The 16,821-nt window shown below is 40.9% G+C and overlaps 1 protein-coding gene across 4 annotated transcripts in view; it reads left to right on the plus strand.

The window, feature by feature from the left end:
- Window positions 1–16,821, plus strand: part of PTPRO (protein tyrosine phosphatase receptor type O) — a 329,014-nt gene that overhangs the window by 72,433 nt on the left and 239,760 nt on the right. For 2 of the 4 annotated variants that reach the window (XM_058282832.2, XM_058282834.2), the window contains exon 1: window positions 9,767–10,201. The exons of 1 other annotated variant lie outside the window; for it this stretch is intronic. In XM_058282832.2, the coding sequence (XP_058138815.1) occupies window positions 10,127–10,201 (75 nt within the window). In that variant the 5' untranslated portion in view covers window positions 9,767–10,126. Of the gene's footprint in view, window positions 1–4,842; window positions 4,902–9,766; window positions 10,202–16,821 lie in introns of those variants that run through there. One more of the 4 variants, XM_071210182.1, reaches the window with a different exon arrangement.

Consider the following 16,821-nt stretch of genomic DNA (forward strand, 5'->3'; position numbering starts at 1 on the left):
AGTCTATTTTCACGTGTTGGAACAAGATGGCTGCCGACATCTGTGAGGACTCAGGCTTCCTGGGTTCATTTGGGCTCAGCTCCTCTGTTTTCTCTACAAGGTCAGCTGTAGACTATGTGGCTCTCTAGGCTTTGCTTCTCTCCACAAGGTCAGCTGTAGACTGTCAGGCAAATGGCTCTGTCTCTCCTTTGAGACTTCAGTTTCAGCATCAAACTCCAACATCTAAATTCCAACATTAAAAGCCCCCAACTCTGTCCTTTGCCATGCCCTACTGGCACAGGAGGTTTATGTGATTACTTAATGAAGTAAACCTCTGAATCCAATATAATCTAATATGCCCAGAGTAAAAGATCAGTTTACAAACATAATCTAATATTTCTTTTTGAAATTCATCAATAATATCAAACTACTACATGGGTGCAAAGAGATAGGAAACTATTATTTTAAAGGAGAAAAAAAAAGACATAGCAGTCACAATGAGTGAATCTTGATTAGCTCCTGAATTGGGAATAAATACCATAAAGGTATTTTGTGGGCAATTAGGGCAATTTTAATTAATACTAGGTATTAAGTGACACTGTGGGATTATTTTTAATTTTAGTATAATAATGATATTGAAGATCATAAAGTAGTTAGAGATTTGGAGTGTCATAATATTTGCAACTTAGTCCAGTAGAGTTCAGAAAAAATAATTTACATTAAGATAGATAAGAGATAGATGATAGATAGATAGATAGATAGATAGATAGATAGATAGATAGATAGATACAGCAAATGTGATATGTCCATTTGGATGTTCACTCACTGTACTACTTTTACAAATTTCCTGTAGGTTTAAATTGGCTTTGTTTCCCATATTTTTAAAAATGCATGGAAATGATACCTAAACCAAGTTTTCATTCAAAATCAGACCTCTTCATCTTCAACTATCTTCAGTTGCAATCATCGCCAGCACAAAATTTCCATGTGTCTTAACCTTAACTCCTGACCAATCTGCTCTTTATCTGCATGGCGGTGTCCCTCCTATCTAAGCAGCTCTTAGGTGATAGAGGAGACACAAGTGCTGAGCCAGGCTCTGGTGGGCCTGGACTGCGGCTGCAGGGCATGGAGCTCAGGGGGCCGTGAACCAAGTGTGCAGGGGTGAGGCGGCAAGCCAGGGAGAAGGAGCAGAGAGAGAGACAATTAGGTGAAAGGCAACGTGAAACCTCAGAAGAACAGTGGACTCCAGTGGTCTGAGGCGAACCCAAGAGAGTTTCCCTTGGCACCAAAACGTTGTCAAAGTTTTGTCTTTGGCATTATTCTTGGCTGAACAGCAGGCTTTTTAGACAGGCTGGTGCACATTCTTACTTTATAATATCATTCTTCTTGTCTATCTTCACTTGCTTCTTTTCCATTTTAGACTTCATAAACCTCCATTCAAATATATTTTTACTGCAACCTTAGAATCACTTGATTTTTTTTTGTTTGCTTGTCCTATCCATCTTACAGAAAAATGTACTCAGTCAGATCTGTTCTCCCAAAGCCTCCAGATCTGATCATGTCATGCCTCAGTTTAAAACCTTTCAATTCCTCAAATTTCCTTACACTGGCCTTTGATGATCTCCTGGTTGAAATATACCTTTTCAACTTTCAGACCATGGTCCAAGGTGTCTTGGCAGGTGTCTCTGTTTTCTTACAGATGCTCAGGGATCCACCTTCCTTCCATCTGATGACTCTTCCCTCCTCCAGCTCTTTGGAGTCTTCTCCATTCAGGATGAGAAAAAGAGAGGGAGCATTAAGGTTTTTATGGGTGAATTCTAGAAGTGCATACCACTCCAACTTACATTGACCAGAACTCAGCTTTATAACACCCAAATGCCAGAAAAACTCAGAAATGTGTGCTAGAGGAAGAAGAGACAAACATGTACATTGCTGAGCAAAGGACTATCTTCAGCTCATATTTGTCATACACACAACCTATCCCTCTAACTGTCCTCTTCTTATTTTAGGGCATATCCTGGGTTTTCCCATCTCCAGAATTCATATACCTTTTTGTTGCTGCATCATTGCTTCTACTCACTGTATTCTATTTTGTTTGTAGTAATGTTAGTGCAAAATCTTTCCTACTAGAGCATAAGCTCCCAGAAGTCACCAGCTGTATCTTGTCTCAGTTGTGCTCAACTTGGAAGGAGTTGAAAAATATATGCTTGACAAGTGACTTATTGAATGATCCATGTGAATCCCTCAGCTAAAATGAAATAAAAGAGTGTTAAGAAATTACATAAGCTTACTTCTGAGATCAGTATCATAAAATAATTTCAGAGAGCTAATCATAGAATCAACAAATAGAACTTGCCCTGTGAAACTATGATTGTTAAATATTTTGGAATGCTCTTTAAAATGTTGATACTCATATATGTATATATATATGTGTGTGTGTGTAATGTATGCAAGCATAAAATATTGCTGTCTTTTAAAAAAACTACATTTTTATAGGACTAAATGTTTTGACCACACTGGATACTTGCCTGAATTTTTTTCTTTTCCTACAGAAAAACTATAGTAAAATTCAAACCTTTAAATGTAAAGTTGCATGAGCTTTTACAAATGCCTACAGTTTTGTGACCACCCACAAAATCAAGGTTTAAAGAATTTCTCTTGTTCCTTTTGTAGTCAACCCCTTCACCTCCAGCCCTTGGGAACCACCCATCTGTTTTCTTTCCCTGTAGTTTTTCCATTTCCAGAATGATAATACAAGTGGAATCAAAAAGTTTGTGACTTTTTGAGTCTGATTTCTTTTCACTTGGTGTAATGCATTTGAGATTCATTGGTTTTTCTTTAAGTATCAGTAGTTAATTTCTTTTTATCCTGAGTAACATTAAACTGGATATATGTACTATGTTTGTTTACCCATTCACAAGTTGAAGCACTCTCTGGTTTTTGAGCAAAATTACTGTCCTAATAAAAACTGTTCATACGCTGGTGTTTGCCTCCCTTATCTCATACCAGACTTAGGTGCTGTACAAGGTTCCCCAAGAAAATTCCCCAAGATATTGTTATTTGCTGTCCCTTATTTTGTTGTTTACTAAAAAGTAGAAGTGAACTTGGAGAGTTTGATTAACCATCTTGAACAATCAAACCAATATATTAACATAAGTAGTTCATATTTCACTATTTGATAGTTAAATTATTACTTTATTCACTCAACTAATATTTTCTGACCACCTAGTCTATTCCCTAAACTAACCTAGGTACTTGGGAGAAAATGGGGAGCAAAATACATAAGATAATCTGTGCCACCATTTAGTTTACATTCTAAAGAAAGAGATATTCATTAATCAAATGGTGACACAATAAAAGTAAAATATCAATAATGAAAATATTAATACTAGATGGACTTTGATATCTTAAACTATGGAATACATGTAAGGACGTGAAGTTTGGGCAGAGATCAGATTAAGGGGGAGGGGAAACATTCCAGGCAGAGAGATGAGGCGTGACAGGAGCATGGCATGCTTGAGTTTTAGAAGTTCAGAGAGCGAAGGAGGTGAACGTGTGAAAAGAGACTTGAGATGCAGTTAAGGGATAGACTGAGCAGATCCTTATGGCCCCTGGGCAGGAACTGTATCACCATCCCACAGTATTTAGAAGTCATGTTATGTAGGAGCAGCATAACGTTCACTTCTGGGTTTTAAAACTGGAGCCAACTGGCTGCCGTGGGAGATAGTTTACTGTTGTATTCCAGTATGACACAGAGAGGAGCTATAGAGGATGTAAGAGGAATGACAATAGTTCAGGGAAGAGAAAATGGTCATTTGAACTCGGATCAAGGTGGTGGGGAGAGAGAGAGAAATAAAATTATATATGAAATATTTCAGAGGTAAAATTAACAGGTCAAATTGCATCAAATCGGAAGCGGCGCCAGTAGGAGAAAGTGGGAGGCACCAAGCGTGACACTTCGCTTTCTGACTTGCGCAGATTGGTTTGATGTTGGTATCATTGACAGAGAAAGAAAATTTCCGAAAGGATTATTATGGGAGCTTACAAACATGTGAAAGGAGATTCAAACAGGCAGTTAGATACATGGATCTGAATACAGAGGAGAGTTCTGTTCAGGTGACTGATGCTCTGTGGATCACCTGCACATGTGGGGACTGAAGACTTAGCCATGGATTAATTTGGACAGGGAGAGAATACAGAGGAGAATAGAAGAGCATCTAGGGTTAAACACTGAAAATCGCAGCATTACATGGCCATAAAAAGAGAAATGACCAAGCAAAAGAGAGCCCAAAGGAACAGCCAGAGATAAAGAAAAACCAAGGAAGTGCGAGGATACAGAAAGTCAGAGGAGAGAGCATTTCTGGTAGGAGGAGTAGCCAACATGACAGATGTTTCCCCAGAGGTTCTCCTGACCTCAGTGAGAGCAGGGCTGGTGAGATGACTGGGACAGAAGCCAGGTGAGACTGTCTTGAAGAATAAGTAGATGCTGAAAAAAAAATGGAGACAAAGTATATAAGCAACATTTTGGAAAAGATTGCTGTGAAGGGGTGTGTGGGGAGGGGAGAGTGGGGAGAAGGAAATGGCAGCAACTAAGAGCATGAAATTTCAGTAAATGTTTCCTCCCTCCCTCCCTCCCTTCCTTCCTTTTCTTCCTTCCTTCCTTCACAAAGATATGAACACTGTAAAAACAAAAGCCAATGGTTGCAGTCCACTTAAAAAGAGAGGTTAAAATAATGATTCTTGAGAGAGCACCCAGTTTTCAACAAGGCAGAGGAAAGGGAATGTGAGAAAATGGGGACGGGATTGTGTTTACTGTCAGGGAAAGCAAAGGTGTTACCTGATGGCTTTCATTTCCTCTGTTAGGTGGAAGAGGAAGCCAAAGCATGGAGGGGTCTACAGAACCAGGAGGCTAGAGGCTTGAGGTGAGTAGGAAAGTTAGAAAAGGTCATAGAGAATGAGATAGCGAGTTAACAAAAGAATGGGCTTAAGCATGACATATATTGATATCTGATTGGATGGCACTCAAATCATCCTCTTTTATATGTTACATGATAACCGTTATACTTTCTCCACACTATAAAGTAGAAAACAAAACAGTCAGACTCTAGATTTTTTTTTTAGGTATTAAAAAAGAAATTTGTTTATTTAGGGCAAAAGGATGCAAACTATAAAAATCAAAAGTTCACCTGGCATTTAATTAATTGACATTTCTTCCTCTACTTGTCAAATGGAGTTGGATTTTAATTGTACATTTTTTAAGGGCCCTGATCTATTATGAAATCTTTACACAGAGGGAAGCTCTGGGGTGGATTCCTTAAATGACTCTTGGGATAAATCTTATAAAGGTGGAAGAATTAATTCCTTGACAGAATCTCTAGATTTAACTGCCCCTCCCAAATTGCTCCTCTTTCATATACTCACAGGCTTATCCAGAAATGCACGCCTTCCAAGTTCTGTCCCTTTAGGAGAATATTTCAGTCTTCCTTCAGGCACTGGCATTTCTCCCAAAATATTTTGTACCTCCTGGGCCATGCTTCTCTCAATTTTTTTCTTTTAGATCCTCTGCAAAGACAGGTAATATCACTGATCTACCAGAGGCATCCTCTGCTCCTCTTCAGCCTGCAGTCCTCCTCATCCCTTCTCTCACAGGGAGATTTGGAAATATTCTTAGCTTTGTAGTTTTCAGTATGAACTTTGATTTGGTGTGGTTGATCTGAAGCTTAACTGCTGGTGCAATATTATTATACCTATTGATGACAGTAAAAGCAGACATTCAAATCACAGGATTAATATCTTTATACACCACACCTGAAATCACCATTACCAAATTGTCCATAGATATATATTTTACCCACATTGTAAATGTGTAGCAATCCCTATAATGCATAGTAGAAACTCAGTAAATGTTGAGTTTAATCTTTTGAAAGGAAGAGAGAAAGGACAGGAAGGGCCAGCAGAGAACAGTGCCACTTAGCAAACAGCATGTCTTGCTTTAGCTATAAATTATAGTCAAGTTCTGCACATGCTTTTTTCTGTGCTAAAGTGAATCCTCCCATACAGGATGTTCATGCGTTAAACTATAATTACTCAAGAAATGTAGTTGTGAATAAAAGCTAGATCAGTAGATGATACCAATTTGGAATGCTCAGAAAAATATATTTTAAAAGTTCATTAATCAATGAATCATGTATGAAAAAATATGGTATAAAATTGCATAACCTAAGGTTATTTCAAGTCTTTTGCTTTTTTAATGTTTTAGGGACATTAAAATAAATGTTAAGAACCTCAAGCAGTATTCCTAGTAGATGAGTGAAAGAGGGTATAACATCTAAAATATGGCAATCTGCCTTCCTAATTTTGAATTGTTTATCCTGTAGCTTGTCCAATGACAAATATTTGTTCCCTTTTATTATAAATGTTTTTTATCCCTCTAAGTCAGATAATTTTGTATCATAAAACCTATATCCTGTAACACAATGTTTTTATTTGATTTTCTTTAAAACCATCCGAGTTAAGTAAAAGGAAAAAATAGATCCCTTAAATAGAAATCATTTAGGAAGAAAAAAAAAAAAAAAGAAGCAATGGGAAAATAGTCTCATGTAAGAGCAAAAATGACCTTCTGTAGTGCATTTCACTCTTTTTCAAGTGTGGCAAGAATAATAAGACCTGGCAGTTGGAACATGCTATTCACCTGAGGGACGTCAATCATCCTCATTTTGAAAGACACAAGATTTATGAATTGTCAACACGTCTTTTAGGTGAGAAACCAGTGTTCATCAAGAGGAAAACTGAAACAAATGCTCAAATAAATTGAAATCAAATGCTGCCTGGTTGTCTTATCTTCAGAACATATTGCACATAATCTACCACTCGTAGACTGTAATAGTTGTAATATGTGAGGTCTGGGTGACAAGCTGAATGGCCACTCTTGGGCTTTTCCAGTGTAATATAGTTTGGAGATGAATGACTTGGTTTCTTTCCTGCGTTCCATATACAGTAAATTATTTGTCAGCGAGCAGCCCCCGTAAAAATAACTATCTAACAGTGAAACTGCTGACAGCCTTGTAGGCTATTTCAGTAGTGGAAGCCAGGATGAAACACATTGAACTTCATTAGAGTTGGTCCCTGGAGGACAGAATTGAGCTTCATTGGCAAGGGCACTGTAAGAGTTCCATTTGACTCCTCATTAAGCCTCTCGTAGGGATTCCAGCTATGCCTCTGTGGCCGCGTGGGCGTCTCTTTCTGTAGACAGGGAGAGAGGCACGGATACGTTTTTGCACATTTAGGAGAAGATTACTTTTCCCAGCAAAAACCAAGCCTCTTACGCATTTAAAAATATTTTCCAGTTGCTCGATCCTTATCCATCTTACTGCTATTTCCAAAGGAAGTAGAAAGCTTTATTTCAATTTGTGAGGGTTCACTTGTAAAACCTCCTGTCTTAGGACATGTAGGAGTCCCTTGTCTTGTTCATGTTTTTCTTTTCTCTGGAAAAAGCAGCATTAGGGAGAAAGAGTGGGTGATAATGACCTCAGCCTTCTTTACCTCACATTATGGTTGTGACAATGAAATCAGAACAAATATGTTAATGACATTGGTGAAGTGTAAATTACCATGAGAATGTGAGGTACTGTGAGCAAGCAGCCCAGTGTAACTCTTGTTGACTGAGAATCTTGAAAACATAAGATCTAGCATGCTTTGGGAGTATTACATTGGGAAACTATTCTATAGTACAAAGAAAGCTGCCACATAATGCAGGCATTAAAAACCCTATACTGCTGATAATACAGAATTCACATTCTTCTTAAGAGTCTCTTCTAGATAGATTCACAGGTCTGCTATTGTAAGTGCAATAAAAACAAACACCACTTTTGTCCAGCAGCAGTTATGGAAAATGCTTTTGTGTGGAGAGAAAATTTTCTGTGCTTTTGGAATAATACCTTCATTCTTCAGGCCAACTAATCTCGTTGTTACTAATGGAATATTAACAAAGCTAATGACTAATGCTTCACTGGGTAAATGCTTTATTGTTTACTGTTATTTCTTTCAAAGAAAAAAATCCTTGGGTATACATATTTGTTCAAGTGCCATACAAATAGAAAGACATCAAAGCTAAATATGACTACATAAAACTATGCACCATTGTGAAAACTCTTGGTGAATTTACAGGATGAGTTTTGCTCAGTAGAATCGCTTTCTAATGCCTCACATATATCAGCTCAGCCTATATTCATATATCTACACACGAACATACACACACATGAATATTTCCCTAAATATTCATAATTCACATCAGGACACATGTGGACGTGAATATCCCCGTATATATCCTCTATTCATATCTCCCACCGTGGGCACCACACCCACAGGAATATGCCAGCATATACAGCCATAATTAACAGCATGGGCATAAACACACTTTAAAATAAAATTCTATTCATAAGAGGAATTGCTGGCATCCTGTGAGTGTGATTTTCCCAGTGGTCTAAACATATCTTGAGTTCTAGACATCAGATCACTCAAGAGTTACTTTTGGAGGTGGGTGGCAAAAGCATGCTGTTTTAAGAAGCCTCAAAGTGAAAGGAAAATATATCCAATCAAAGCCTCTACTTGTGCAATCCCAAGGATAAAATTTCCAGATAGCTCAGAAGTATGAATCAGAGGGAGTAAGGAACAACTAATGTTTTCCCAAGTGAAAAGGAAGGTCCAGGCCAAAAAAGGGGTGGGCATAAAGGCACTGAAATGAGCATGTGACAACAAAAGAAGGCTCTAAAAGAAGACACCACGCACAAATTTTCATCATTCCATATTTATACTATGAGCCTTTAGTACACATACATACTGATGTAAATATACTCACTCTAAAACTTTCTCAGGCAAACACACACCAAGCAAATGATGAATGTGTGGTCACTGCTCGTTGGCAAATTGCCCAGTAAAGAGAGCCCGGGGTCCCTTTCTGTGCCACCACTCCCAGGCTGTGTCACTGAGACAGTCATTTCCCCGTGGTAGCTGGAGTCCTACGTTCATGACCAAAGTGACCTTGCCTGTCACTGGAGTCCACGCATGTCTCAAGGGTAAATGGGGAGTTCCATTACTGACCGGGCAGAGCAAAGGTAATTTACATGATAATGAGGACAGATTTATGTTTGCGTATGGCACCCCATAGTTTATTTTGACAGACTTATTTTTCAAAAAGCGCACCTAACAGCCAAGGGAATAGATGAGTAGATTGGGGACGCACGGCTTGGAAGTAGTGGCCTGAGATTTTTAAAAGTCAGAAGTTCATTACTTGTAGGCAACTCAGCATTATTACAAAATATGTCCATGAGTAGATGTAATGTATTCTGATCCCCACCCGCTTCTACGACCAGCCTCAGGTTACCTGACAGACTTTGATGGCAAGAACTTAAAATTTACAAGAACTGATTTCAAATGGAAAAATGTGTATAATTGTGTTATTTTCTCCTGGGCGAGCGTGAGATGGAGAGGTTGGGTGTTTAAATGAGACAGACGGAATGGAAGAGGGGAAGAATTCCTCTGCGCCCCCACACGCCACATACTCGACCCCCCTCCTCCAACAGGGGCTACCCGCCCTTTGCACCCGGAGTTAAGGGCAGATGTGGGAAGACTGAGAGTGGAACGGGGTCTGCCCCTGCCTGGCTCGGGGTGGTCCAGGAGGAGTGGGGGAACCCCCGGAACTCCTGCCTCCCCGAGACCGTGGGCAGGGCTGGGGCGGAGCCTGGCGCGGGGGCCGCGGGGGGCGGCGGGCGCCTGAGAGGCCGCTGTCACTTTGCGGGTCTGCGATCGGGAGTGAGAAGAGCCCTGTCGCCAGGGGCTATCCCGGCCGGGGGCACGGCCGCCTCCTCCCGCTGCCACGCGGACCCCGCGCCCCTCCCGCGGCCGCGGCGGCGCAGCCCCGCCCTCTCCCCGCCGCGCTCTCTCGGTCCTCGGCCCGCAGAGAACCGCAGCGCCGGCCACGCTGCGGGCGGACTCCCGGCGCAGAGGCGGAGCGGGCGCGGGGCGCCGACCGAGGCAGCATGCGGCGCGCCGAGGCCGCCCCGGCGCCCGGGGTCTGAGGCCGCCGCCGCAGGTCGCCATTGTCAGCCGCCGCCGGGGGAGCCCGCGCCGGGGCCCCGTCCGCGCCGCGATGGGCCCCCTGCCCGCCGGGGCGCGCGCCGCCCGCCGCCTCCTGCCTTTGCTCTGGCTCTTTGTGCTTCTCCAGGTAGGGGCGCCCCGCGCCGCATCGGGCCGGCTGGGCGCGGGGAGCGCGCGGGGGGCGCCGGCGGGGCCGCGGGGCGCGGGGGGCGCAGCCCGGCCTCGCGCTTTGTTGTGCCGGCGGGTGCGCGGTCCTGGAGCGCGCCACGGCGGCGCCGAGGGCAGGAGGGAAGTTTGCTCAGCGCAGCTCTCCGCCTCCAGCTCTTCTGCCGCCGCTGCGTGCACGGCCAAGGCGGGCTTCGGGCAGAGAGGGTCTCAGGCCAAACGAGGTCCCTTTTCCTCCGGTCTCCACCGCACTCCAGCGCCGGGCAGCCTTTCCGCCCGCCCCGAGCGGCGTGGGCAGCAGCTCTGTCTTAATTTACCTTCTTCTGGGATTATGCCCTGGGTGCTGGGCTCCCTGGGCACAAATAGACCTCCGGAGGCGGGTCGCGGGCCTCATTTGCTTTGCATCAGGAGTGTCAGGTTGATTCTGGAGAGGACCCCTCTCCCTAAGTCCTATATCCACTCTGAGAATTCCCTTTGAAGTCTCTAGACTTTACCCACTGTGTTTTCAGATGATGCTATCTCTAAGTAGAAATGGCCACACACAAAAAAAAAACTGTAATAATGAACTTTTTTGGTATTCTTTGGAATCATCTTCTGGGTTTTTCTTTGAGGAAAATGGAAAGAGGCTGCTTTAAAAACATTTTCTAGTGTGATAACTAGACTGCACATAATTTTAAAAGAAAGGTCAGCTAGGTGCTTTCTTGGAAAGTAGTGTGAAGTTATGGGGTAATTGTTTTCCACTCGTGTCTTCAGTGGCTCTCCTTTGAATTCGGTTATTAGTCTTTCCCTTCTCAGTAAAGCGAACTCAAGAATGTCGACAGGTGCCCGGGAGCTATCCTTTCAGCACCATGGCGCTACCTATGCTAGAAATGGATGAAGCATTAATGGATGCAAATGTTTTCCTATTAAAGAGTCACTTTTTGTTTATATGCATCATTAATTATAAATGTCTCACAAGGAGATAGTGGAACAGGGCCAATAAATTAGGAATGATGTGAATTTTAAATACTCCGTATTTTCACTTAATGAAAACCGTGAAATAGTTTCAGGGAGAAATAACAATGAAGTGCATTAAATAATAGTCTACATTATATTTGATATGCTTTCGCATTTCATTAGTTTATAAATAATAATTTATATTTAAAACCTGGAAATTAGTTTCCTGGTCATGTTTTTCTAGGAGGTGGTTCTTTAGTACACACCATGAAACATACTGAGCTTTCTGTTATTAAGTTTTCTAGCTATTTATATAACTTTGCTTTAACTGTTACATCTATGCTACATTTGTCATTAACCCAAAATGAGAAATTTAATCACATATTTTACTATATAACAGCTAAGACTCACATGTATAATATCTGATTCACACCCAACCTTTGGTGCAACTGCAGATTTTTACTTAAATTCTTCATAATGGGTAAGAATGCCAGAAACGTGGGAAGGTTCAATTTGGTAAATGAGGCAGAGTCTGCAAGTAAAAGGGGGAAATATGGCAAAAGTTTGACTCAAAACTCAATATTAGAATGAGGAAATGAACTTCATAATGACATAGTGGTAATCTCATTGACTGTAATAGAGGTTAATCCTGTTTTGCGTAATAGGTGTATTCTTGAATACTTGAGGATCAATGCCAATTGTGGTAAAGTGCATCACACAATAAGAAAGAGTACGACTTTCATGGGACAAATAATTTTGTAAAGGAAATCTTCACTTTATTTTATATAACCTAAATGTAAAGTGTACCAGAGGAACAAAGAAAATGTATTGAATACCCACTTGTGCTGGTCAGTCTTCTGAGTATTTCACACATGTTATTTCATATAGCCCTCTTCTATTAGAGTTGACAGTAGATGCTCAAAGTGGTAAATTGGGCACAAAGTATAATCTCTTCACATTTGGAGGGTAGTATGTTACATGGCATATTTGGCTACACAGTATAATCTCTATATTTTAGAGATGCTTTATAATTCAAGGTCCTGATAAGTCAGTGAGTTAAATGGGCCTAAGATGCAGGTGGTGACAATAACAAGGGAAAAAATCCATTACTAAATACCAAATTGTCAACGGGATCTAAATGATAAATTCTAAAAAGGTCCATGAGTGCTGAGTCAGGCACAAACTATTCCCTACTCCCCCAAAAATAATCTCCATAGTTTTCATTATGACCATTAAATATTTCACCAGGTCATAAGAAGTATCATCTATATATGAATGAAAAGCTCTAAAGACCATAAGCCAGAGAAACTCAAGTAGGAGGTTTGATTTTATAGTTTTACCTTTTCCACAACTCAGGAATAAGAAGTCTGATATAAATCATGGGAAAGTATGACAGTGTGACTCTCTATGAGAATGTGGGTCCAAGGCTTTTCCCTGAGGGAGCCAATATTTGCGTGGCTGTAGAAGTCTTTGACCTTCATCATAGCCTATGGCTTAGCGATGTACACATGTAATCAGGCATTTCAGATAGTCTAAATCAGCCACTGTACACTCTGAGGCTCATAGCTGCAGAACTGCTGTTGCATAAACAAAATGTTGATTATGAAAACCTTTTCAATTTTATATTTTTTTTTTTATATACACACAAGTATATATACATAGAAAAACAAAAGTGGAATTCAGTTGCCAACTATACTGGGAGCCTACCAATCTCAGTCTTTAACCCACATATGACTGCAAATGGAGTATTTATCGGGTAAAAGCCCCTCTTCTGCATCTTCCTGAAATTCTCAGTGAAAACAACGTAGCTTCTTACCTAGTCTATCTGTACCAAGCTTCTCCCTGATAATTGCTGCCTCTCTTAGTTCACTCCCTATCAGTGCTTTGGCAACTAATTTGCAAACTGAACATTATGACAATATGACATCATAGGAATTTAAATTCTGCCTTTCCTGAAATGGTGCTTGTTAGTAGTCAACAGGAATATTTCTCTCAGCTCATAGTTTGATGCACCTCCTCATTTCTTCACTTCCTGTCTATTTTTTTCCCATTTCTGCTTTTACCTGATATACAATCAAAGAGCATTAGATTTGAAAAAGTTAATATTGCATTTTCTGAAAGAGGCTTCTGTTTATTTCCATGAAAACCCGGGTTTTATGATGCTGGACATACTACTCTCATTCTTGAGAAATATCTGCTTTCCAGGATCTGCCCTGTTCTACTTCCCTGTTTGCTTCCTTTTCCATTCCCAACCCCCACACATGCACCCTACCCCACAAACTCACACAGAAGCAGTTTAGGCTTCCTTGCTGAGGATTCATCCACACGATACATTATACAGTGTTGGCAGATGAACCATAATCCTTTCATGTTTCTATATCAGCCTAAGCCATTCTTCTGGCAATGAAGTTTGCAGCCATTAACCCATCAACTGACTCGTTTGATAAATGTTGCTGCTAACCATTAGGAGAAACCCTTTTACGTAGGAACTCCTTCCCAGCAAGCTGAAGACGTTTCACTGGGCAGGGCCTCTATAGGTTGTTAATCATCCCCATGTACACCTCTATTTGCTCTTTTATTTTTTGCTAGGCATGAAACTCATATCACACCCCTGCCTCATCTTATCCCATAAGAAAATATGCATTTATATGTATAAGTAATTAAAAGTAATGTAAGAGTACTGTACTTTATTTTTAAATGTTGGACTATTTATAGCTTCTAAATACCGTAATTAATGATATTTCAGCTTATGAGCAAATTGACTTCTCGGTCTTATAATTTACCACTTGAGTCTTGAGGATTTGCAAAAATTTATTTGATTTTGAATGCAGTTGGCACACTTACACAAATCATTATGTCTAGTAGTAGAATGGCCCAGTAGAAAGTTTAGCAGCAGTGGTTGCTAGTATCTGTTAATATTTCTCACTTTCTCCCTAATTTTAATAGCCTCAGCAGTTCAGTTTGTTGCATTTTCAGAAGCATAGCCCCAGTGCTGGACAAGTTTTACTGCAAAGAGCTTAGTGTGTTCTTCCAATTACCCCAAATATGTTGTAGATACTTTAAAAATTAAGGAACATCAAAACTATTTTTTTGTCTTCCACTGTGCCTTGTATGTGGTGTTAGGCATATATTAGAGGCTTAATAGATATGTTTCAAATTTTCAGCATTTATAAAGTTCCTGATTGAGAATAGCAAAATATGATAACATTGACTTGTGAACATCTTTAAGGAAAATATGAGAAAATTATCATTATGTGAATAAAATTATCATAATGATAATGAATTAATTACACTAAAATCATAAATCAAAATACCAACATGTTATTTTCCCCCACAATGTAATGCTTCCACTTACTAAGCAGTGTTGCCTCAGTTGCTGTATAATGTCAGCCATTAAATCACAGCAGTTGAAATGGCAGGGAAAGTGGCTCTCCTTGCCTTATAGGTAACCTACAACTTCAGCCAATACCCAAATAGGTAATTAATATTTTTCCTTCCTTCTCCACATCGTCCCTCTTCTATGACCACGACCAAGCAGAACTGACAAAAATTACTGAATTCCTAGAAGTAGAAATCCCTTTCATTTTTCCAGGATTTTGCTCTTAGGAGATGGAGCCTTTTCTATACCTGGTCTTGGTTATATCGATGGTGGCGTTTATCCCAGGGTCATAACCCAATGACTTGAAGAACTTTAGTTTTAGAGACCCATTGGTATCACTTTCTCGGCTTGAACATGCGAGCGACTTCTTTGTGCACTTCTGCCATGGATTTGAGAGGCCAGAAGAAGATTAACATGGCACAAGGAAAGTAAGCGAGAGAGCTCCTAAGGTGGGATGATGCTCCAGGCTGGACACAAAGCTCTTGTTCCTTTCTCTCTGGGTGCTCTTGGCTCCAGCAGGCTCTCGTTGTTTCTGCCAGCTCTTCAGAGGCATGAGTGAATAACCTCCACCACGACCTCATATGTAGTTTGTGATCACTCTTTATTCCCAGTGTTTCCCTTTCTCATGCTTGACCTAGGTCTCCAGAGCACCTATCCTTTAATTTTTTTTCCCCTGCACAGAGTGGCTTCAAATTTATTTCTATTAGAAAAACCATATCTTATCCCTTTTTTCGAAAATCATCAACTCGTGTCTTACTTTATCACACTGCTATGAAAAGTGCCACACAATGGGTTGGCTTAAACAATGAGAAAGAGTTTTGAGGCTCTAAGAGGTCCAAACCAAGGTGTTAGCAAGGTGATGCTTTCTCCTCCACCTCGGTATCGCGCTGGCGCTGGCTGCCAGTGAGTCTGGGGATGGCAACCTTGGCCTGTATCCCTGCACCCCCTCCCATGGCGAAATCCTCTGCTTTCTCTTCCCAGTTCTGTTGACTTTCCACTTCCAACCCCCTTCCCCCACCATCGCTTTTTCTCTCCCTATGTCTGAATTTCTGGCTTATAAAAGATTTCAGGGGAAGCGGACTTGACCCAGTGGTTAGGCCGTCCGTCAACCACATGGGAGATCTGCAGTTCAAACCCTGGGCCTCCTTGACCCGTGTGCAGCTGGCCTATGTGCAGTGCTGATGCGCGCAAGGAGTGCCCTGCCACGCAGGGGTGTCCCCATGTAGGGGAGCCCCATGTGCAAGGAGTGCGCCCCGTAAGGAGAGCCGCCCAGCGCGAAAGAAAGTGCGGCCTGCCCAGGAATGGCGCCGCACACATGGAGAGCTGACACAACAAGATGATGCAACAAAAAGAAGCACAGATTCTTGTGCCACTGACAACAACAGAAGCGGACAAAGAAGAACACGCAGCAAATAGACACAGAGAACAGACAACTGGGGTGGGGAGCAGGGGGAAGGGGAGATAAATAAAATAAATAAATAAATCTTAAAAAAAAAAGATTTCAGTAATCCAAATTAAGGCCTACCCTCACTTTGGGCCGTGCCTTAACTAAAATAACATCCTCAAGAGAGCGCTTTTACAATGGGCTCTCACCCACAGGAATGCAATTTAAGATTAAGTACAGTCCAAATTGAGGTACATAATTCAACCTACCACAAGTCGTTTATTCAGAATCTAATTCTTCAGTGAGAGATTTCTTCTTTTCTTAGGCATCCTAGTTTCTTAAAGGCCAGCCCCTTTTATTCTGAAAAAATTTTTTAGGAGGTACCAGGGATTGAATCTGGGGCCTCATATGTAGGAGGCAGGTACTCAACCACTGAGCTACATCTGCTCCTCTATTCCTCTATTCTGAATATTTAAAAACTACTAAATAAATGGGATATTCGAAACAAGACCTTAGAGCAGGGGTTCTTCACTAGGGCCCCTCGGGGGACCGTGGAAAGTGAATTGAAAAAAATTGAGCGTGAATTGAAAAAAATCAAATTATTATCTTTATTTTCTCTGATCTGTAAATGAAATCTAGCATTTCCTTCACTTATGAATGTATACAATAAATAAATGACAGCAGTATTCATTTCACCTGACTGGCAAAGGCGTCCGTGGAACAAAAATGTTAAGAATCCCTGTTATAGAGGTTGCTCAATAAAAGGTTTTCTTCTTTCCTTTTTTATCAGGGAATCTTAGATGAAAAAGAGAAAAATGATATATATTTGGAATTATATTTCAGAAACAGAACAAGAATTGGAAAACTTCGAGCTTAAGAGTTG

The sequence above is a fragment of the Dasypus novemcinctus genome, chromosome 20, assembly GCF_030445035.2.
Source record: "Dasypus novemcinctus isolate mDasNov1 chromosome 20, mDasNov1.1.hap2, whole genome shotgun sequence".
In the NCBI taxonomy this organism is placed as follows: Eukaryota; Metazoa; Chordata; class Mammalia; order Cingulata; family Dasypodidae; genus Dasypus; species Dasypus novemcinctus.